Here is a 25,258-nt window from a genome sequence, read left to right as displayed (position 1 = left end):
CTGTACCATCAGAAACTGAATATGAATAAGTTAAATTTGAATTGCTCAGATTGAATCTGAATTGTAACTTGAATAAATGCTTTTAAAAACTGAATATGAATTATCCTAATTTGAAATTGAATTTATTGGTCTGAAAATGATCATCACTAAATTGAAATTGAATTTTATATTTTGAAAATGAATTAATTTGCTTTGAAACCGTATTTTATCCTTTAAAAATTTAGCTCTCGAATAATTTCAGATTCACTTCTCACCATTCAGTTTCAGTTCCAAAATTCAGCTTTTTGGGACTTACATCCGGTTCCGGTTCAAGAGTAATGAGCGCAGATTAATAGAACTACGTTTTACTAGCGGACCGAAAGTGTTACTGACAGGAATCTACAGCGTCTCGAGCTGAATTAAGATTTCAGAAGTCATTCGTCATGTCGAATGACCAGCGGATAAACTCTCAGGTTGGTAATAAATGTATCACAGGTATAAGAACAAGCGTCATGTTAACAAATGATAGCCGTATGGTAACTTTTATGCTTATTGTAGCTGCTAGCTCAAAACGCTAATTTAGCGTAGTTTGCCCTGGATTCAGCTTTGACAAACAAATATGATCGACTGTTTCTAGTAGAATTCCAAAGTTGTCATCTTGTACCCTCAAATTAGGATAATTCATATTCAGTTTTTAAAAACATTTATTCAAGTTACAATTCAGAGTCAATCTGAGCAATTCAAATTCAAATTTAACTTATTCATATTCAGTTTCTGATGGTACAGATTTCTGCCCATATTTGTGTTTCAACAATTTTTTGATTAATGTTTTGTTTCCGTTACAATATTATACTTTAATGTATAATATTGTAAAGGAAACCAAGCAGGAAACAAAACATCAATCAAAAAATTGCTCTTTTTTTTGGGCTACTTAAATTTATTTTGGGCTACCAAAAACTGAAGAGTCCCTGCCCGAAGGTCTACCAGGGATTTTGAAATTTTGCGAGCCCTGGTCACCATAAATGAATGCAATAGACTTCTGTGCCTGTTATGGCCCTCCTTCCTTTCATCAAACATCCAGAACATGTTTTAACTCTTCAGTACATTCGGCAAAATTTGCTTTTGCATGTTTTTGTATTTTGAGTTTGCTACTGGAAGCTTCCTTCCACTTTATAAAAAGACAAGCAAGGTAGCGAGGGCATATAAAGACAATTTTGACTTTTCCTAATAGGTTTACAGGTAAAGGATGAAGTCATAGACCTCTTCCTGATGACAAACACAATTTTAGTCCACATTTCAACTACTACCAACTTTATTTTTGTTTTGTTTTTTTAATTAGTCTGCTCTCTGATGGCTTCTGACTTCTCTGTGGTGTGTATCTTACAGCCAAAATCTCCTCTGATGATCTGTAGGCAAGGATTGAAAGGCAGCTCATTTGCCTGCTGTGTTGCACTGGTTGTAGTGTGTTTTTGCGGTGACTGTGTATTAAGGTGCACATCTCTCCAGACATCAGAGAACCTTTGAACTCTAGTGTCTATTGTATATTGATAAGTATTTATTATATATATTATTAATTATAATTTCCTGGCCTATATGCTTTTCCAAGTCCAGAACATTATAGTCTGTGTACTGAAATGTTCTCAGTTTCAGTTTATCATAAACAGTATTCCATTGAATTATATTGTTTTTGTTGCTGGATGCAGAAGAAGATCTTTTAGACTGTGCCATATGGGGTGTTGTGTGTCACGTCACATGTGTATTCATACCTCTAGTTTAAGATGAACATCAGTATTTGTCCAGCTCCTCAATGTTTCTGATGACCAACACTTTGGCTTGTTCCAGTGTTCCTTTGATTTTATGAATACTTTACAGCTTGTGGTCCATGTATTGTGAATTTTCCGTTTTTTCAAGGAACGTGCTTTCCTGTCAATGTCAGCATTTTGTTTTGTCAGATGTTAATTCTAGATTCTTTCCTTGTTTTATCAGTGCAAAAGACCTATTACATGAAGCACTCTGCACACTGTTCTTGATCTAATCTGAAGGTCACTTGAAGTTTGGAGGTCTGTAGCTATTGATAGCTTTATATGGCCTACCACTTTGTGGCTGAGTTGTTGTCATTTTTTAATCATTTCCACTTTGTTACAACACCACTAACAGATGACTGTGGAATAGGTGTTTCATTTTATACACCTGTGCCCATGGAAGTGATTGGAACACCCGAATTAAATTATTTTGATGGCTGAATACCAAAATACTTTTGGAAATATAGTGTATTTCTCTGTCATCAAAAATAATTTTCTCATGCAGTAGCACAGATCCTTTCTTGAAACCCTTTCATATGTTTTGTCTATATGCTCAAATACACGTCTTAACTTCTTCTGACCACCTCTATATTTCTCCATCAGCACAATCAAGGCAAACTTTGCATTTGTAGTGCTTTTTCTTGGCATAAGGGTATACTGCTTGTTGTTGTCACCTCTCCACTCATGATATGGCTCATCAGCTTTATCCCTCTGTAGTTGTAACCCTTGATTTTGAAAATTGGTACTGCCGCACATCTCTGTTCCTAAGATATCCCCTCACTCTCCAAGATTGTGTTAAACAGTCTAGTCAAAGATTCCACTGTCCTGTCTCCTAGAGATCTCTATTTCTCCACAGGTATATCGTAAGTACCAGCTGCCTGTCCACTCTCCATCTTTTTCATAGCTGCCCTCACTTCCTATTACTAACTATCCTATTACACCTGTACTCTTCTTGATTTACCAACTGTCCTTCTTTCGCATTCATTTTCTATGTTCATCAGCTCCTCAAACACACCCCTAGTCTTCTCAGCACATTATTGGCTTGTTAGCACACTTCCATTTTGTCCTTAATCATCCTAACTTGACGCACATCACCAACTCAAAATCTTTGACTAGTTATTCGGTGAGTACCTGAGTACCTCTTCTTGGCCGTTTCCCTCTGCGCTACAACTGTATGTACTTATGATTCATAGACTAGACTAGTATAGAATAGAATAGAGTACAATAGAATAGAATAGAATAGAATAGAATAGAATAGAATAGAAATGAATAGAATAGATAATTGGGAAACTTTCTGGAGGAAACCTGGTCTTGTTAGAAGAGATGGCATCAATCCCACTTTGGATGGAGCAGCTCTCATTTCTAGAAATCTAGTCAAATTTATTAACCCCCCCTAAAATGTGGCTATCCAGAGTTGGGATCAGGAGGCAAAGTTGAAGTCTTCGTCGTCTCTCTGCAAATTCTGTCCCGTTATCCCCCTAAACCACATCCCCTTTGACAAAAAACAACTTAAACATAAAAAATTGCAAAGAAAGAAAAATAGAGTATCCTCAACAGCATCAAAGAGTAAAACAGTGGAATATGGATTATTAAACATTAGGTATCTCTCTTCCAAGTCTCTGTTAGTACATGAATGTGGGGGGCACGGTTGTGGCACAGCTGCAGGAGAAGCCAACACACTGCAATGGGCTCATCGTGCTGCCCTGCATAAATAGTACTGGGTCCTGAGTGTGTGGTTGTTGTTGTGGTGTATGTGGTTTGCAGCTGTTGAGCTGCAGCTGAGCTTGTGAACAGCAACCAGAAGAATAAAATGTGTGAAATGCTCAAAAGCATGAACCTGCGGTCATCGGGTCTGTCGTGGTTATGCTACTGTGACTTAATAAGTGATCCACAAATTGATTTACTCTACCTTACAGAAACCTGGTTACAGCAGGATGATTACTTTAGTTTAAATGAATCAACACCCCCGAATAACTCTAACTACCAGCATCCTTGAAGCACAGGGCCTGATCCTTAGTCTTGTTTGCCCTAGCTGTAAAACTCAGAAACCAGTCTTGTTATCATCTATCATCCACCTGGGCCTTACACAGAGTTTCTGTCTGATTTCTCAGACTTTTTATCTGATTTAGTTCCCAGCTCAGATAAAATAATTATTGTGGGTGATTTTAACATCCATTTAGATGCTAAAAATGACAACCTCAACATGGCATTTAATCCGTTATTAGACTTAGGCTTCTCTCAAAATATAAAAGAACCCACCCACCACTTTAATCACACTCTAGATCTTGTTTTAACATACGGCATAGAAACTGAACATTTAACCCTCTCCTGTCTGATCATTTCCTGATAACATTTACATTTACAATAATTGATTACACAGCAGTGGAGAGTAGACTTCATCACAGTAGACGTCTTTCTGAAAGTGCTGTAACTAAGTCTAAGAATATAATCCACCCACTGTTATCATCTTCAATACCCTGTACCAACACAGAGCAGAGCAGCTACCTGAACACTACTCCCACAGAGGTCGATTATCTTGTTAATAATTTTAGCTCTTCGCTTTTTTTTCTCCAGTTGATCTTCCTAAGTTAACTTCAGTAATTACTTCTTCCAAACCACCAGGGTGTCTTTAGATTCTAATCTCTGTCTCTCTTCCACAGCATGTCTTTTGTCTTGTCTTCCTTCTCTCACTCCAACCGGTCATGGCAGATGGCCGCCCCTCCATGAGCCTGGTTCTGCTGGAGGTTTCCTCCTGTTTTTTCCTTTCCACTGTCTCCAAAGTGCTTGGTCATAGGGGGGTCATATGATTGTTGGTTTATCTCTTTATGTATTATTGTAGGGACTACCTTACAATATAAAGCACCTTGAGGTGACTGTTGTTGTGATTTGGTGCTGTATAAATAAAATTGAATTGAATTTATCTGAATTGAATTGAATAGCTATTGTCATTGATCATGTACTGTAACATTGTGGGTGCTCCACACCAACTGTGTTGAAAGACAGCAGGAATAAATAGGAAACAGGAGAAATATATACAATCAAGAGGTATACATACAAAATGAGAAATATATACAAAAATAAGAGAAAGGCACACATTGGAGAACAAGGTGCAACATGCTTGGAAGTAGTGCAAAGAGAAGACAATCTGAATAAAGTCAATTTGTGAGCGGGGTTATTCATAGCATGGCTCCGATTGGTGAGATGAGTGGCCAGGGGTAAGGTGGGATATGGGGGGATAGTTTTTGTTGACAATGGCCCAAGGGAAGAAGCTGTTTGTGAGATATGGTAACTGATTTGGTAGCTGTTTCCTACCACCCAGAGTCTAACTGAAGTATGTGCAACATTCTTCCTTCTTCAACTTTTGCTACTTAGTCCTTGGCTCTGTCTTCACTTATTTCTTCTTCTTAACAGCATCAGGTGTACCCAACACCTCCTTATCATCTCATTTTCACCTACCTGTCCATTAAAGTCTCCAATCACCAGTCTCTCCCCCCTGAGGACACTCTCTACCACTCCATCCTACTCACTCCAGAATCTTTTCCTTTGGTTTGTTTCTTAATCCAGTTGTTTTGTGGAGAAGAATTACCATCACACTTTTAATTTCCAGCTTCAAACTCATCATCCTGTCTGACACTCTCTACCTCCACAATGGAATTCACATACTCTTTCTTCAAGATTATCCCTTCGCCATTTTTCTTTATATCTACACCATGGTAGAACAGCTTGAATTGACCTTTAGTTCTCTTGGCTTTGCTTTTCTTCCACCTGGCCTGTGACACAATATATAGCGGTAGCTTGACCCTCATAACAACTCCAAGTGGGCTGATTCTTTTCTAAGTCATCCTCCTGGATAATTGAGCTAGGGGTTTGGTTGACAGATGTTTTGAATGAAATTTGCTAGACCTCATCACTGTGTGCCTGTTGTCGCCATATTTTGGAGCATTTTTTTTATAGTTTATGGTTGTGGATTTTCTTTGTAATACAGATGATCCAAGACGTTTATGCTTCAGTTTTAATGAAGGCAATTCTAGTGTTTTGTTATCCATTATTTTTCACTGATGGTTCAAGGTTCAAGATTCAAGGATGAGTTGATATTTGTGTTTCCATGTTGTACTAATACAGTTTATGTCACGGTCTGGCTGGCAGACCACGGGGATGAGGAAAGTAGGACCCAAAATGCAGGACTCTGCGATGCCACAGTGCACTTTATTTACAGTGAATAGACAGGTAAGTCCAACAATTAACTCAGAGATGTAATTTGCCAATGGTGCTCATCCCTTGCTCCCAGTGCGTCCCGTGCTGTAGCTCCCTTAGTTTGTGTGCTCCCCAACTCGCTTCTTCGCTCGACTTTCCTGGAGGAAGAAGGGAAAACCACAATTAGCCACACACGCTAGCCGACTATCAAGACCACACGCCTAGCACGGACTATACCGGTCAAGAGTAATAATCCCACGTCGACTGTCGCCACGAGTCCAGGTTAAATACCTCTTCCTAGCCGGGAGGGATGATTACCACCAGCTGGTCAGGTAATCAGCTGCAAGAGCAAAGAGGGACTCCCGATGACGACAGTCGCCCGGACACGCCTCTCCCACGACGCGCGCTTCCGTCAACAGCCCCGAGGACGGGGGGAGAGAGAGAGAGAAGCAGACACACGCACTCTACATACAAACGTGGACAAAACAGTAGACGACACAGACCCCAAATAATAGTCATAATAATAATAATAACAATAATAATAACCACTGCTCATGGACCCCTGAGTCCTCCAGAGCCGGGTCTGTGACAGTTTATGAATGTATCTTTCTAGGTAACTAGCATTAGCTGCAAAATTAGGATGCCTTTCTTTCATCCATATAAGATAAATTCTGGATCCAAAAACAACATGATAGACAAAACATTAATATTCAAAATGCCAGTTGAGTCCAAAACCAATGAGCAATGTAATAGTGCTACATCCATATAGCATTTTCAGCTGTTGTTAATTGCTTCCCCCTTTGTTCTGCCGTCACCTCTGATCTGTTTCTGAATTATCCTTCCATGTGTATATTATAGTCCTTTTTCTTACTTTGTCAGATCCTACTTTTTTATTTATCTGGAGCAAAGTACTTAGTTTTCCTGCCTGGTGTAGCGTGACGGCTGTGCACCTAGGTATGCTATTTGGAGTACTCTAATAGAAACCACACTTCAGCAACATATTATCAAAGACTACAGAGAAGTATCCGCTGTAACAAAAGCGGTAAACGGGCACTCCTTATATAGACACTGCAAATGTTGCTTGCTTCCTATTTCAGCATTTTATAGATGAACACTCTTACATTTCTTTCCCATGATTATGCATTAGTTAAAAATGTGGTAGTAATTATGGATTTTCACTCTTTGTCGCATGTTGCTGATTCAGCTGATATCTGTCTTGGCCAGGAGACTTTTGCAAACAAGACTTTTAATCTCATATTTTTCTGGGTTAAAAAAGTTATTATGGAGATGTGACAAGTATTTGGAGCAAAGTTCAAACTTTAAACCACACTTCAGAGAGTTACAGCTTTATATATCTAGCAATTAAACACATGTACAGGAAGCTTGATATTATTGTGCTGGTGACGATGTTCAAGTCATATCCTGAATGCTACCAGATCTAAGAGCAAGAGCATTTTTTTAACATATGATCTAATGTTGATTTTGAGAAAAATAATCCACTTTAAACTCTTTTTTTGTGGTTAAAACGATACATCATTGGATAAAATGAAAACAATATATAATAAAATATTCAAAAATCTTTCCTGTGGTAAATCCAGGTTGTACTTGATTGTGTGATGGCAAATATAAATGATCTATCACCGTGACCTTTTTAGCTTTGTTAAACACTGACCAAGATAATATATTTTATATACTTTATCATATAAAGGAAGAATAAGAACAGGAAATGAGGAAATGAGGAAAATGAAGAGAGAAGAGGTGATGAAGAGGGACTCAAAGGTGGGGGAGGCTTAAGAGACGTCAAGCACAATGTCACATAGAACTGTAATGATGCAGCAGTCTGTTGCAGGAAAGCAACATGTCACTCACTGTTCAGCCTCAGACTCTCTCTCACACTCTCTCTCTCGTACACTAGATAAAGACACATGCACTCACCAAAAAAACAAATGTATGGTTTCCACGGCATTAGGGAAGTCATCAGCTTTATCTTGTCACTATCTTAACTATAATGTCACCATGGTAACCACATTCCAGTGCTCTTACCAGCACAAAGTAAAGCTTGTGAGTACATTGGTAACACCTCTCCTACTTCACCAACACCATCCATAATTCAACCACCTGCCTCTTGTTCAATGTTGCTAGAGCAACGGATTCCTTTGTAGGTGTAGTGGAGCATATACTCATCATTTTGAGACCACAGTCTTAAATATTTCTGACATCAACTGTTTTTGATGTCAGGGGCTGAAGGCTAATGAGCTGTGAGGATTTCACACATTGTGCCTACTTCCGTATCAGTGATGACAAACCTTTTCCTCAAGTAGATGATAAAGAGCTAATTAGAGACTTTTATATTGTTATCCTGGGTTTTGTTTGTTAGGCAAAATGAGCATAGCTTAAAAAGTTTTAAAAATGAATCAACAGATATCACAGAAGTTGATTCTATTCATCTGGACGTAGTATTTTCACTTTGTCCAGAAGTACAGAATCAACTTTCTGGGATGTGCTTACTTGGATGATTGAGCAAGCATCAAGATGTTCAACAAGTAAAACTGATCAGCAATCAAAGTTAACAGTAAAATCTACTGGTCTTTTTAGTGAAGCACTACAGTTTAAAGGTAAATGCTTTAACACTGAAAGTAGCTGAATTCTTGTCAGAAAGTTCTAATGCAGTATGAATTCAGCAAAATAAACCAATAGGTTAGCAATAAATTTGTCTGAAATTCCATTTTGAATAGTCTTCAGAAGATTAATCATGTCCTAATCATGTTGGAAATATGTGAATGATTTTATATAAATGATGTGTTATGTGGGCGACCAAGAGAGGTTGTTGCTGTAGCATGTCTGACATGAAAAGGACTTTATGTCAGCAGATCTGCATGTCCATGCATGCAAAGTGCTGCACTGATGCTGTTATCATACCTTCTAGACGTCATCCCCTCAGAGACTTAAAAACAGCTTGCGGCCAGTCAGACCTTGAGTGCGTTTCCTGCACAGTAAACTTACCGCCTCAACCTGCAGTATAAAAAAGGTCAGGTTGCAAAAAGTGTGATGCTTGCTCAACCTCTTCCTGAGACAGAAAGCTGTACTGAGAGATTTTCCGACAGTAGGCATCAGGTTTTTTGTTTTTTTTTTGGGGGGGGGGTGTTGCAACTGCACTCAACTGTGCTAAGACTTCTTCTGACAAATCTAAAATACCCTTCTGAAATAATCCGTTGAGGTGGAGCTTGTTTCGATTACATTGCTATCAGTATATGTATGTTTTGTGCTGTGTTAATCAAATTAAAACTATTTGGGAAATTTAAAAGGCAAATTTCTCTTTGACGGCCAAGCTAACAATATATATATTGTGTGAAACATGACAAGAATGCACTTCCAATTTCATATAAGCTAAACTGCAAAACATTTATTTTTCTTCTATTAGCAGTATGAGCAACAGGACCACTTACGAACTTTAGCAGTATCTTTGTTTTGTTTTCTCTTATTGACCTTGAATCTTGTGATAATTTTAGATATCTTGATTCATATCACACTGCTGTGATATACAGAAGAAAATAATGCATTCATTTTGTCTTATCTTTTCTGGCTACATGCCACACTCCTGCAATGTGACAAACGTGATTTCTGCTGCTTCTTACTGCATCTTGGTTTGCTATGGACTAACGGCTGCACAGAGAAGATTAAATGATAAGTTTTAACATGGGGTGGGGGTAGGGGTATAGGAACGCTCTTTTTGTCTGTTTTTCTCGTGGTTTAAGACCACTATCTGGCTTCCTGTCCTGACTCCTTTGTTGTTTTTGGTTTTTTTATGCGCATGTGTATGTGTTTGTGTTCTGTTGTGGAAAAAAAACTGAGCATCAAAACTGTTTTATTAAAAGAAAGTTAAAACTTTTGCAAAGGGATAAGTATTGCATGGACAGTCTTTGCACAAGCGTTAACCAAAAACAAAAAAAACACAGATTGTGTGGACAATCTGTGTCTATTAAGCAGTCAGGAGTTTAAATCCTCATGTGTCATGTAAGCATCAGTCTGATAATGAGGTGCATCATGGCATTAAACACAGCTTACAGTTAGTTGTTTTCCCATCAACGCACACTCATCCTTAGAGCTGGGCGATAGAACGATAACGATATGTATCGCGATATAACTTTTACTCGATAGAGAAATTAAGCTATCGCGATAGACCTCGCAGCTCTTGTCCTCAAAAAAAAAAAAAAAAAAAAAAAGGTCAGCCAATCCAAATTAAGTAGCGCAGAGCCGAACCAATCACAGCCGCAGCGTCACGTCGCGTGACTTGTTACGTACAGCACAAGTGCCAAGCCGCACGTGTGTTTGTTTGGGAAGCAGCCAGCGGGTAATGGAGCCAGCTCGTAATGGAGGAAATGAGTGTGCCGACTAGATAAATCAACCGAGCGTGACCGAAGAGAAAACAGATGATGGTTCCAATGCCGGAGAGATTGTCAAACGGAAGAGCCATAGAAGTTCCGTAGTGTGAAGGTATTTCGGCTATTTCAAGTCTGACAAAAAATAGAGTAGCGTGCACTGTAAATTGTGCCGAAAGCAAGTCTGGAAATACAATAAACTGGTGCATGCGTCACACTGTGCGCCACGTTATTGTTTCAGTGAAATGAATTTCTACAATACTGTTACTGTTAATTCTACTCTCTGCAGTGTTTAAATGCTTACATATACACACAGTTACTGTCCCTCCACACATACGACTCGGTTCTGCTTCTATGCCCCAGCTTTGTTTACTTTTTCCCACAGAGGCTTCTAGACTTCTGATTGGCCAACATTTCTGCACGGTTAGGAATCTAGCGCCACCTGCTGCTTTGGCATGTTCATAGCAGCGTTTTCCTTCATTTCTGCCTTTATGTGTGGACGGGATTATTTTTTAAAACGAAAACGGAAAATCTCCGTTTTCAAAAATACCCGTGTACGTGTGGACATAGCCTCAGTCTCTGACTGGAAGCGCTAATTCGTCATTCGGCTTTTGTCAGACTAAAGTAACTGTTAAAACTGTTTGAAAAGCTCAGCTATACAACAAGGAGAGATTGAGAATTTCCTTTTAGTTCTCAGTTTATTTGATATTGACAAAAGTTAGTCAGTTTTGTCTGTTCTTCTGTAAAACAAACTAAGATTTATTTTTAGAATTAATATTTTGTTTCTAAGTGGAATTGACAATTTAGTCTGTTTCGTTTGTCCTATTTTGAAACTTAAACGCTTTAGCGGCTGCCTTTTGTGTAGTTTGCAATATTTGCCTTTATTTATCTGAAAAAGTCTCATGTTCCTTAAGTACATCTACCCTGTTGAACTTATTATGGGAAATAAATATTTAAATAAAAACAAGCTGCTGATTATTTCACATTTTACTTGTGAGCAACAGCACATTTAAATCTTACAAATATAGTTATTTGGCTTATATCGTGATAGATATCGTTATCGCCTGAAATGAAAAAAACATATCGTGATATGAAAAAATCTCATATCGCCCAGCTCTACTCATCCTACTCGATTTTTACCAGTGATTGGGTTGCATGATGTCAAACCATACACAATGACCACCTGATCAGAATTAGCCAGTGGTGTGTCCTGTAGATCTAGGCGAATGGATTTCAGATATAGCTACTATGCAATCATGTGGTTTACCATCTGCTTCTGTGGGGAGTAGTGTCAAATGTCAAGGTTAAAACACCTACTGTGTTAAACCCAGCATGGTGTAGCACAGTGCATCTTTTAAGTAGCTAATACCAGACTGTGCTACTGGAAATGTCAAGTTAGTTGTTTTTTGCAGAAGGATCAGAGATACAGAATGTGGTAGAGTGGTCCACAATGAATGATTTGTCAGTTTTTGAGGTTTTGGAATGGATTGATTCCCAGTAATCCTTTTCAGAGACAGTGACTTACTGTTGGACGTGATCATATGTCTCAGATAGGTGACTGTGGCGGGGCTATGGGGGAGGTTGGCACACCTGAGTGGAATCAGCACATACCCACATAGCAAAATTGGTATGGCCCGGATCTTGCCCACACAATGTGCTTACACATGGCCCACATACCGCAAAGAATGGCGGCCCTTTGGTGGACAGACCTGGTTTGCCAGAGGTGGCCCACACATGGGCCAGCACAAAGCCAGTTGTATACACACTGGTGGTCCTGTGCTGGTCCATGTGTGGATTACCTCTGGCAAACCTGATCTGGGCCACCAAAGGGCCGTCATTCTTTGCGGTATGTGGGCCATCTGTAAGTGGTGTGGAGCCACGGGCCAGTTGTAGACACACTGCAGGCCCTGTGCTGGCCCAGAACAGTTTCAGCTCTGGCCCCAGATGTCAGCCTAATGTGTACCTTAATCAAGGCATGTAATAACAACATGTGCCAGAACATGCAAAACAGTGCAAAAGTAACATGACAAAACTCTGTTCAGACAGTGAATGGACTGATTATAGTGCTTTTCGAGTTTCCCGGATTACTCAAAGTGCTCTATACAACATACCACACTCACCCAATCACACACTTTCTTTTAACTGAGTGCTTCCTAACTACATTGATACACATTCACACTCTTGACATGCAAACTGGAGGAACCAGGGATCAAACCACTAACCTTCTGATCAGTAGGTGACCTGCTCTACCGCCTCAGCTATTGCCACCCACTGGCAAAGATGACTAAACTGTTACTAGGTTTTGGATAAAGTGTACACTCACAAACCTGTCAAACCTGCATTTGAAACATTGGCTACCATAGCAGTATAGTATTGCAACATGGGATTTGGGTCTTCTAACTAAAATAGGAACATAAATAGTGCCATCATTGCCAGACCTTGCAACTTCTGACACCAGTCAGTCAGAAGTGCCAGCTTGGTGCCAGTTCTGGGCCAGACCTGTTTTCTATGGGCCTGGGCCACACATCCATGCTCTATTGTCAAGCTCATGTCAGTCTGCGTCTCTTTGTTTCTTGTTTTATTGTGACAGTCTTGCGTTCCATGTTCAGTGCATTTCAGTTTTGTTTCCTCACTCTCATTAGTTCATGTTCAGCTGTGTTCCCTCCTGTGGTTTGTTCCCTCATGTGTATTTATGTCTGCGTCTCCCTCTGTCCTGGGTCGCGATCTTCCTCATACCCAGCTGTGTTGGTTTAGTTTCCTGTATTCTCCAGTTCAGTTTTGTTGCTTCAACATTCCAGCAATAAAGCTCTGTTTTTGTGTTAAGTCCTGCCTGCCAAGTCTGCTTTTTGGGTCCAATCCTGCCTGCCTCACACACAGTCCATGACATTAACTGCTTCTAGTGATGCTTACATGGTCTTAACTCAGACTTACCAGTCACCACCAATGAAAGAGCGCCTTTCATTTCCCCCCATATCATATTTACTATTTGCCCATAAGTGCTACGCAATATCACACAATTCTGGAGAGTCAGGGGCCAACTGGCATAGCTCCAACTGGGTATACAGAGAACTTTTTTTCAGCAGGTGAACAGTTCTTACAACACAATCATATGCTGTTAGATGCTTCCCAAACACCCCATTACAGTGCTTTACCCCTGGAATGTCAGTTTCTTCCCATTGTTTGTACTGTTGTACTGGTTTTAACCGTAGCAACATATCTTGACAATCATCTTGTTCAGTTTTTGTTCTGTAAAAATAGTTTTGTTCATCAGTGAGAATTACACTTATGTATTTTCCAGTATACACTGCCTGTTTGTACTCTCTCAGTTTCCTGTTTCTCTCTGTACTTTCTCAAACTGTTCATTAACCCGGGTACCGGTTTAGCTCACTGGGATGAACGATATGCTGCAGGGCTTTGTCGCATGTCTTCCCCTTTCTCTCTCTCCCTCTGCTTTAATGTTCACTGCTCTGTGCAAAAAAAGCCAAAAATAAAATATTAAAAAAATATATTTAAAAAAACTGTTCATCAACCCCCCTTAAACACACGTGGTGTTACATGAGGTCAGCTTGTTACTGTGTAGTCTGATGAATGTGTGTGTGTTGTTGTACAAGCCTCACCAGTTCATCACAAACAGGAAACGCAGCAATCTGTTGGAGTCTCTACTCATACGCTTACAGCAGCAGATCAGCATGATATTTAACCATCTGCAACATTTTGCTCACTGTGTTATTATCAAGTCATCTTTCCCTGACACACTGACAATTGTGTTGTAAATTGAAGTTAACACATAGACTCTCAACCCAACAAGTTGACTGGTCAATATGGCGACAACAGGAATGTTTGTTTAAAAGATCCACATTCAATTTCTTTGCATTGTAAATCTTTTGTATATTGTTTAGTCACTGGAATATCTTCCATTCCTACAGTTTTAATAAAAAGTTTTGGTTTTTGATTCCAGTCTGCTTGTCTGATCACTGATTCTATAGCATCACATATTTCCAAAAGTCAACCTGTTCTCCTGCACCCCAGAGCAGAAATTGTATCAAGTTTTTATAAGTAGTAGGCTTAGCATTTGATAACAGGTGTGTCTGTCAGGCATTTTTTAGCCGCAATCTGAGATATGGCCATGTTTATAAGTGTAAGCTGGTCTTCATTTCATCTTCATTGCACACAATAATTGTGTGTGTCATTAATCTGGGTTTCATTGCGCAAATGTCTGTCTTGTTTTTATTGCATCTGTGTCTCTTGTTTTACTTTTTTACCTTTTGTTGCAGTGTCTTATCACCCCTCCCCTTCTCACACGAGTAAGCAGCCTCAGTTTCCTACTTTTCAGGACAATCCTTAGCCCAGTGACATGTGGCTCTCCACTGAAAACAGCTCTGTCTCTGTCTAACCTTATCCTCCTTCCCTGGCCTCTCACTTGTTCTGCAGTAGTCTGTGTTTGGCACTTGTACATTTTAAGCTCTGTCATTTGGACTTTTTCTTCAGTCTTGGCTTTCTTGTTATTATTTTTCTTGCCATTTTATTCTCCATGTATGGCAAATTCTTCCACCTCAGACATTCTTGCTATCCCATTGTACACATATGCTTACACTTAGTCTTGTACTTGTACAGGTTTAAACACAAAGCAATCCCACAGATGTACTTCCCAGTTTGTGATTTGGGGGCATCTCTCCATCCAAGAGACAGTTTTAATAATGTACAGCTGTCTCATCCTCTTGTTGAATACAGGGCCATGCCACGCCGAGAATGCATCTAAGGAAACGCATTTGGAAAACTTCGAGCTTGCTCAGGTCGTGTTTGAGCATTGTCCACGTCTCTGCGCTGTAAAGTAGAATGGGCAGGATCAGGGTTCGGTAAAGGCGGATCTTTGTCGCCAATGAGATGTTGTTCTTCTTCCAGACGCACCAGCGCAGGGAGGCGAATGCTGCCGCCGCCTGCCCAATTCTGGAGCGTATCTCCGCTGATGATGCCACTTTCTTCTCCTCGACGAGGGACCCCAGATATTGAAATTGTTGGACTTGTTTGATCTGCACACCATCAAGGTGGACGATCGTTGGTGAGCCGTCGGTGGTCAGGACTTTGGTCTTCTCGGCGTTAACCTTGAGGCCGTACAGTTTGGAGTGCCGGGCGATGTCATAGAGGATGTGAGTTGCCTCGGTGTCGTCTTCGGCAAAAATGGCGCTATCATCAGCGAACATTAGATCAGTGATAAATCGATCGGTCGAGGCTTGGACTCCGCGGCGGCCCTCGAATGCTTTGCACATTATCGCATCGATGACGATGTTGAACAACAGCGGTGACACCACATCGCCCTGCCGGACCCCTGTCATGATGGGGAATTCTTCGGACACTTGGTCATGAATACGTACCTGGCTGGTCGAGCCATCGTAGGTTCGTTCCTCCATGAGTCGACGTAGGGTGAAGATCTGGTCGCTGCAGCCTCGTCCGGGTCGGAACCCGGCCTGTTCTTCCCGGCTGGTCATCTCACGGTGCTTTTGAAGGCGTGATTGAATTATTTTCATAAGGACCTTGCCGATGATGGACAGTAAGCTGATGCCCCGGTAGTTTTTACATTCTCGGTTGTCGCCTGTCTTTAGGATAGGAATGACAGCCGCCTTCTTCCAATTTCTGTGTACTCACTACCTAATTTATAGCCAAAGTATTCACTCACTGTCTCTGTACTGTTTTGCTAGCTTAGCTTAGCTCGTAGCCGACTCGTTAGCACCATGGCTACTTCACCTGTCCCTCCTGCACTTTCTTGCTCATTGTGTCAGATGTTTAGTTACTCCTCGGCCTCCTTTAGCAGTAATGATATCTGTAACAAATGTAGCATATTTGCAGCTCTGGAGACCAGGATTACTGAATTGGAGACTTGACTTCGCACCCTTCATTCACCCGTAGCTAGCCAGGCCCCTGTAGCTGGTGCAGCCGAAGATAGCGTAGGCTCCGCTAGCTGTTCCCCGGCAGACCCCAAGCAGCTGTGGAAAGAGGGCGGCTGGGTGACCGTGAGGAGGAAGCATAGTCCTAAACAGAAGCCCCAGGTACACCACCAACCTGTGCATGTGTCTAACCGTTTTTCCCCACTCGGCGACACACCCGCCGGGGCTCAAACTCTGGTAATTGGTGATTCTGTTCTCAGACATGTGAAGCTAGAGACACTGGCAACCATAGTCAATTGTCTTCCAGGGGCCAGAGCAGGCGACATTGATGGAAATTTAAAACTGCTGGCTAAGGGTAAACGTAAATTCAGTAAACTCATAATTCACGTCGGCATCAATGACACCCGGTTACGCCAATCGGAGGTCACTAAAATCAATATTGAATTGTGTGTAACTTTGCCAAAACAATGTCAGACTCTGTAGTTTTTTCTGGTCCCCTCCCCAATCAGACCAGGAGTGACATGTTTAGCCACATGTTCTCCTTAAATTGCTGGCTGTCTGAGTGGTGTCCCAGAAACGATGTGGGCTTCATAGATAATTGGCAAACCTTCTGGAGGAAACCTGGTCTTGTTAGGAGAGACGGCATCCATCCCAATTTGGATGGAGCAGCTCTCATTTCTAAAAATATGGACAAATTTATTAAACCCCCCAAAATATGACTATCCAGAGTTGGGACCAGGAAGCAGAGTCGCAGTCTTACACGCCTCTCTGCAGCTTCTCTCCTCCTGCTACCCCCCCAAAAACCCATCTCCATAGAGACTGTGTCAGCTCCCAAACAGACAAAAAACAAACTAAAAACCAGCAATAAACAACTTAAACATAAACAATCACAAAGAAAGAACAATACAATATCCACATCAGAACCAAAGAGTAAAACAGTGAAATGTGGATTATTAAATATTAGGTCTCTCTCCTCCAAGTCTCTGTTAGTACACGACTTAATAATTGATCAACAAATCGATTTACTCTGCCTTACAGAAACCTGGTTGCAGCCGGATGATTATGTTAGTTTAAATGAACCCACACCCCCGAGTCATTCTAACTACCAGAAATCTCGAAGCACAGGCCGAGGGGGCGGTGTGGCAGCAATTTTTCACACCAGCCTATTAATCAACCAAAGACCCAGACAGACTTTTAATTTATTTGAAAGCCTGATACTTAGCCTTGTCCACCCCTAGGGATGGGTATTGATAAGATTTTAACGATTCCGATTCCATTTTCGATTCTGTTTAACGATTCGATTCCTTATCGATTCTCTTATCGATTCTTTTTTTTTAAAAAGGAGAACACTAAAGTCGATTAGCTTAGAACTGTGTTTTATATCTTCTCTTTGAACAAGATAGAAATTTAGAAGTAACATGGCCTTACAAACCCAACAGTGAGATCTTAAGAGATCCACAGCCTACGGCTCTTCAATGGGGTGTCACAGGGTCCCCAGGAAAAAAAAATGTATATGTAAAATAATAAAATAAATATTCTTCTGTAGCAATAACAAAGTTTAACATAAATTATTCTGTAGCAATTACACAAGAATATCCAGTAATGTCCTGCCTACAATTAAACACATTCACTTACCAAAGTGAAATCGGGGGCATCTGCTGTGGCAAATGGGTGCAAGCCTTTGACCACAAACTTAGACACTGCTGGGTGACATTCGTCTATCCTGGCCTGAAAGGAGACGCTACCGGTAGACTGCAGCGAGAACTGCCAGCATCTGAGCCAGACTCTGTCTCTCTCATCATGGTTATCTAGATGCACAGTAATAGCAGGTTTTGTAATAAGGTAAATCGCGCTAACATAATATGCAATGCTAATTGATTAGTTACCTGCAGTATTAACGGGAGAGGACGTGGAAACGCTACCGCTGCTGCTGGGTTGAGCTTCGCTAGTCCGGAGCGGATCAAAAACACGACATTCGTTGAAAGCAATCGCGTGTTTTTTGAGCAAATGCTTTTGCATATTCGTAGTGTTTCCTCCCTTTGATGAAATCTCTACTTTGCAAGTATTGAACGTTGCCCTGTTGTCATCCTTTCTCATAAAGTATAACCAAACTTTTGAGCGTTTGTGCCGCTCAGGCGCCGTGTTTCCTACTGGGTAAAAGACGCTACTCAACGTGATGACGTCATTCGGGGCGACTGGAATCGATAAGGGAATCGTATTTAAAAGTGGCAAACGATTCCAAGGAATTGAAACAGTGGGAACCGGTTCTCAACAAGAACCGGTTTTCGATACCCATCCCTATCCACCCCAGTTGTAAAACTCAGAAACCAGTCTTACTTGTTATCATCTATCGTCCACCTGGGCCTTACACAGAGTTTCTGTCTGATTTCTCAGACTTTATATCTAATTTAGTTCTGAGCTCAGATAAAATAATTATTGTGGGTGATTTTAACATTCATGTAGATGCTAAAAATGACAGCCTCAACATGGCATTTAATCTGTTATTAGACTCAATTGGTTTCTCTCAAAATGTAAAAGAACCCACCCACCACTTTAATCACACTCTAGATCTTGTTTTAACATATGGCATAGAAACTGAACATTTAACAGTTTTTCCTGAAAACCCTCTCCTGTCTGATCATTTCCTGATAACATTTACATTTACAATAATTGATTACACAGCAGTGGAGAGTAGACTTTGTCAAAGTAGATGTCTTTCTGAAAGCGCTGTAACTAAGTTTAAGAATACAATCCACCCACTGTTATCATCTTCAATGCCCTGTACCAACATAGAGCAGAGCAGCTACCTGAACACTACTCCAACAGAGGTCGATTATCTTGTTAATAATTTTACCTCCTCACTACGTATGACTCTGGATACTGTAGCTCCTGTGAAAACTAAGGTCTCAAATCAGAAGTACCTGACTCCGTGGTATAATTCTCAAACACGTAGCCTAAAGCAGATGACTCGTAAGCTGGAGAGGATATGGCATGTCACAAATTTAGAGGATCATCATTTAGCCTTGAGAAATAGTTTGCTGCTTTATAAGAAAGCCCTCTGCAAAGCCAGAACATCTTACTATTCGTCACTGATTGAAGAAAATAAGAACAACCCCAGGTTTCTCTTCAGCACTGTAGCCAGGCTGACAAAAGGTCAGAGCTCTCTTGAGCCAACCATCCCTTTAACGTTAACTAGTAATGACTTCATGAACTTCTTCACAAATAAAATTTTTGTCATTAGAGAAAAAAATGACCAATAATCATCTCACAGATGTAATATTATCTACAGCTACTCTTAGGCTACATTCACACTGCAGGCGAAAGCGCATCAAATCCGATTTTTTTGACCCTATGCGACCCATATCCGATCATGCTATGACAGTGTGAACGGCGCAAATCCGATATTTTCAAATCCGATCTGGGTCACTTTCGTATGTGGTACTGAATCCGATACATATCCGATGTTTTAGAAAGCGACTGCTGTTTGAACGGTCAAGTCGCATTAAATCCGCCTTTTACGTCACCGACACAAGACTGAAGCCAATTATCAGCGCCCGAGAAGACATCGCGAACGCTTCCTAGCCATCCAGTGTAGATGTCAGTGAAACTGTTGGGAAGACAACGTAAACATTTTATTTGTACTGTATAATCTGCAGATTCTGACAGAAATCTGCAGCTATCCTTTGAAGCACCGCTCCTCTCTTAAACAGCAATAAGGATCATTATTAGGTTATTTACATTATTATGTAAATAACAAAATAACTTAAAGCAAAAATTGGGAAACGTAAAGTCCGAAGTCTTTATATTAACGGCCATCAGTCAAACAATACTGTTTGTTCTTGGTCTAAACAGAGCGCGTTGTGTGTGACATCTTCTTTTGCGCATGCGGGCCGCTTTGAGCGTTCACACTAGAGCGCGTTTGCTGTCGCATTTTATTTGTAGTGTGAACGAGGAGACAAAAAAATCGGATTTGATCAAAAAATCGGAATTGAGCATTAAGACCTGCAGTGTGAACGTAGCCTTTGTACCATTGATGTTAAGTTAGACTCTTTTTCTCCAATTGTTTTTTCTGAGTTAACTTCAATAATTACTTCCTCCAAACCATCAACGTGTCTTTTAGACCCCATTCCTACAAAACTGCTCAAAGAAGTCCTGCCATTAATTAATTCTTCGATCTTAAATATGATCAAACTATCTTTAATAATCGGCTATGTACCACAGGCCTTCAAGGTGGCTGTAGTTAAACCTTTACTCAAACAGCCATCTCTAGACCCAGCAGTCTTAGCTCCAACCTTCCTTTCATATCAAAAATCCTTGAAAGAGTAGTTGTCAAACAGCTAACTGATCATCTGCAGAGGAATGGCTTATTTGAAGAGTTTCAGTCAGGTTTCAGAGCTCATCACAGCACAGAAACAGCTTTAGTGAAGGTTACAAATGATCTTCTTATGGCCTCTGACAGTGGACTCATCTCTGTGCTTGTCCTGCTAGACCTCAGTGCAGCGTTCGATACTGTTGACCATAATATCCTATTAGAGCGATTAGAACATGCTGTAGGTATTACAGGTACTGTGCTGCAGTGGTTTGTATCATATCTAATAGACTCCAATTTGTACATCTAAATGGAGAGTCCTCTTCACACACTGAGGTTAATTATAGAGTTCCACAGGGTTCAGTACTAGGACCAATTCTGTTTACATTATACATGCTTCCCCTAGGCAGCATCATTAGAAGACATAGCATAAATTTTCACTGCTATGCAGATGATACCCACCTCTATATATCTATGAAGCCAGATAACACACACCAATTAGTTAAACTACAGGAATGTCTTAAAGACATAAAGACCTGGATGGCCGCTAACTTTCTGCTTCTTAATTCAGATAAAACTGAGGTTATTGTACTCGGCCCTGAAAATCTTAGAAATATGGTATCTAACCAGATTCTTACTCTGGATGGCATTACCTTGGCCTCCAGTAATGCTGTGAGGAACCTTGGAGTCATTTTTGACCAGGATATGTCCTTCAACGCACATATTAAACAAATATGTAAGACTGCTTTCTTCCATTTGCGCAACATCTCTAAAGTTAGAAATATCCTGTCTCAGAGTGACGCTGAAAAACTAGTTCATGCATTTAATACTTCCAGGCTGGACTACTGTAATTCATTATTATCAGGATGTCCAAAAAACTCGATGAAAAGCCTTCAGCTAATCCAAAATGCTGCAGCAAGAGTCCTGACAGGGACTAGAAAGAGAGAGCATATTTCTCCTGTTTTGGCTTCCCTTCATTGGCTTCCTGTTAAATCCAGAATTGAATTCAAAATCCTGCTCCTCACATACAAGGTCTTAAATAATCAGGCCCCATCTTATCTTAATGACCTTGTAGTACCATATCACCCTATTAGAGCACTTTGCTCTCGCTCTGCAGGCCTACTTGTTGTTCCTAGAGTATTTAAAAGTAAAATGGGAGGGAGAGCCTTCAGTTTTCAGGCCCCTCTTCTGTGGAACCAGCTTCCAGTTTGGATTCGGGAGACAGACACTATCCCTACTTTCAAGATTAGGCTTAAAACTTTCCTTTTTGCTAAAGCATATAGTTAGGGCTGGACCAGGTGACCCTGAATCCTCCCTTAGTTATGCTCCAATAGACGTAGGCTGCCGGGGATTCCCATGATGCATTGAGTTTTTCCTTTCCAGTTACCTTTCTCACTGACTATGTATTAACCCTTTAGAGCCGATCGGAGCGGGAACGCTCTGTTATGCGTAACTATTTTTAAATCCCAGTAGCACTGCAACCACGTAAGCTAGCGCAAAAATTTTTTTTGCATATGAAACCGGAGGAGTTGTACTTACATCTTATGCCATCAGCTTGTCCTAGGTCACGGTTTCCTTCCACATAAAGCTTTGCAAAAACTGCATAAAAAGTGCTTGCAGGAACAAAAACATAATATTCCAGAAACAGGCTTTACCGATCCGATCAGCTGTTCATAACACTTCCTACGTTGGAATAGACGTCAGCGCGAACTTTTGCATTTCCGCCATTACCTGCCCGAAACCGGAAGTGACGTCATTTTCGCGGAAATGTAGTCTTTTTTGTGATCAGGGCCTCAGGGCCTATACTGCTCTTTTTAAAAGTTATCTTTGACTTTATGACTTTCTGTGTCGTTTCTGGGAAGCTTAGGACTCATATTGCACTGCTGGAAATAGTTTATTTTGATGCATATGCTGCTTTTTTGCAAATTTGCAGTATAATATTTATTTTTGTTTTTCCTGCAGTGTATAAAAATTGGTGTATTTCAAAAATAAAACTATGAAGACACTCAAAATAAATTTCCTGTGGTGGGAAACTATTTTGTGCAACTTTTTTGTATTTACAGTTTTGAGGGATAAGCCTCTTAAATTTCTCTAACTACAAATATATGTTAAAAAATCAAAAACGATTTTAAATTTTTTTGTAGTTTATTGCACTTTTTTGCAATTTATGTAATTACTATGCACTTAATGAATACATATTATTAAAATCTGGGCTATAATGGTTGTATTGATGTATAGCAACTTGAAATGCTCCCAAAAATGGCTCCACAGCATGTAGAAATATAATATAAGCTCTGGCGGACTTGGTTCTATGGTAGGTCTTAAAGGGTTAATAGACCTCTCTGCATTGAATCATATCTGTTATTAACCTCTGTCTCTCTTCCACAGCATGTCTTTTATCCTGTCTTTCTTCTCTCACCCCAACCGGTCACAGCAGATGGCCGCCGGACGTTTCTTCCTGTTAAAAGGGAGTTTTTCCTTCCCACTGTCGCCAAAGTGCTTGCTCATAGGGTGTCATATGATTGTTGGGTTTTTCTCTGTATCTATGAAGAGCCTTGAGGCGACCTTTGTTGTGATTTGGTGCTATATAAATAAAATTGAATTGAATTGAATAAATTATACTGGAATTGGGCAATAAAGTCCTTGCTGTCCTCTTTGGGTCTGGCAGATGTTTGTAACTTCTCTCTTGTCATTTTCAGGCCACAGTCATTGAACCAAAGTTATATTTCTATCCGGGCCCATGACTTCAACCATGGGCATTATGGTTGTCATCATTACATTTTTTTCCTGATTTGGTGATATAGGGAGAGAGAGATCATGCAATGCACCACTTTCTGGTGTGAGCTGGGCAACTTTGTTGATGATGACACTCAATTGATATCTTTTTTTGTGCCTTGCCTATGCACAGTTTTTCTTTCTTTGCATTTTAATTCATTCATCTTTAACTTGTATTCACTTTCTCATTTTCCAGTGATTTTGAGCGAAGACCCTCTTTTGGGAATTCATGTTCATTTATGGACTTAAATAATAACTGCAAAATTTCCCTAAACATGGGTTTTTACTGATTATAGAAATAACTGTTGTAACACAGTAATTATGTAGCTTTTATCGCAAGAATATATATTGTTGCAGACCTGCCTGTCTACCACAACAACAGTGTGCTAGACACTGTGCAACAAACAATTTCACTGATAGCTATCAGTGATCATTGATAGATGTCAATACTGAGCATTACTGATTAAGACTAAGATTGTGGCTACTCCTCTTCTAATGAGGTTTATGTTCCCTCCTGAGATTTACACAAAGTTCTAGAGGCACACTCAGAGCTACCTTTTGCACCTGTAGAGTATATTGAGTAAAGTATCCTATTGCTAACTTTGGCATCAGCCAAAAGGGTCAGTGAGGTACTGCCTGCTATTTTCCCAATCAGATGGTTGGTGGTTTGATCCCTGGCAACTCCAGCCTGCATGCCAAAAATCTTTGGGCAAGATAGTAACCCCAAGTTGATCTCTGATACATCCATTGGAGTATGATTTGTGTGAGTGCTAGATAGAACACACCTACATATAGAAAAGGTATTTGTATGAATGAGAGTTGTAAGTGGTTTGAGTGCTCAGGTAGAGTAGAAAAGCACTATGTAAGAACCAGTCCATTCCATTTATTAGCTTTTCTCTACTTGCCATTTGCAGATGAGAGCCAGAACCACTTTAATTCACTATGCCTTATCGATACATTAAGCAATTATCTAGACAGGACTGAGGGGTTTAGGAAAAGCAACCAAATCTTTGTAGCTTTAACTCCTTCTTTAAAGGTAAGTCTATGTCTCGCCAGGGGTTGTCCGACTGGGTGGTAGAGGTCCAGTTTTCCAACACGGTGGACCACAGCCTTTTGTGCAGCTGTGTGCACATTCCATCAGATGAATGACTGCCTCATGGGACCTTTTTAGGAATGTTTATGTAGAGGACACCTGTCAGCAAGTCCTTGAAGTGACTGGTCATGCCAGAGGTTGCTTACCATAGTGGGATACTGAACTCACTTTTCAAAGAACCCCGGTTACGCAAGTAAGCAAACATTTTCTTTGTGCAAAGTAAAATTAAGAAAACATCTGAGTTCATTTTTATTTTCTCTACAGGATTGTTTGGATGACAGTCGTCGCATCCCCCCATCTCCAGTTGTCCATGTTCGAGGACTTTGCGATGCTGTGGTGGAAGGGGACCTAGTGGAGGCACTTGACAAGTTTGGCAACATCTGGTAGTCCTGGTTTAACTCTAAATACTGTTGAGGCCATTTAAAAAATATTAACACACTTTCATTTAGCTTGGAATTGCATTGCACATTGACTTTGGTATCATGGACTTTTTTTAGTGCACACCTTGCAATGTACAGGCATGACATGATTTTGAGCTTGTGCTAGAAAGCTTGTTTAGCAAGCTGCAACCCTAAACTGTATGAAACAAATGCCTTCTTCCTAGTGTTAAATGACTAGAAAGACCCATTAAAAATTGGAAACATCCCTGACTAAAACTGACGTGCAAAGTTATCACTGTCAAATGGTGGGATATATTAGGTACCAAATAAACAGTAAATTCCTAAAGTTCATGACAAAAAAATGGTCAAACATCTGAGCAACTTTGACAAGTGGAAGGAGGCAGCCAGTGAATCAGTTTCTTTATATTTACCTGGGAATGAGTGAAGTAGGATATACTAGCTAAT

General features: G+C 40.3%; 1 protein-coding gene across 2 annotated transcripts in view; it reads left to right on the top strand.

Annotated features, from left to right (window-relative positions):
- The window catches only part of LOC147327108 (heterogeneous nuclear ribonucleoprotein L-like), a 51,896-nt gene that overhangs the window by 5,889 nt on the left and 20,749 nt on the right, over positions 1-25,258 (top strand). For both annotated transcript variants that reach the window (XM_086294723.1, XM_086294724.1), the window contains exon 2: positions 24,678-24,796. In XM_086294723.1, the coding sequence (XP_086150849.1) occupies positions 24,678-24,796 (119 nt within the window). The remainder of the gene's footprint in view (positions 1-24,677; positions 24,797-25,258) is intronic.

This window comes from Aulonocara sp. 'chitande type north' Nkhata Bay, linkage group LG6 (genome assembly GCF_057382095.1).
Source record: "Aulonocara sp. 'chitande type north' Nkhata Bay isolate Kocher_YH1m ecotype deep benthic linkage group LG6, A_spYH_male_GT1.1, whole genome shotgun sequence".
Taxonomy (NCBI): Eukaryota; Metazoa; Chordata; class Actinopteri; order Cichliformes; family Cichlidae; genus Aulonocara; species Aulonocara sp. 'chitande type north' Nkhata Bay.
Note: the sequence above shows the minus strand (reverse complement) of the source record. Positions and strands in the feature narration are given on the sequence as shown.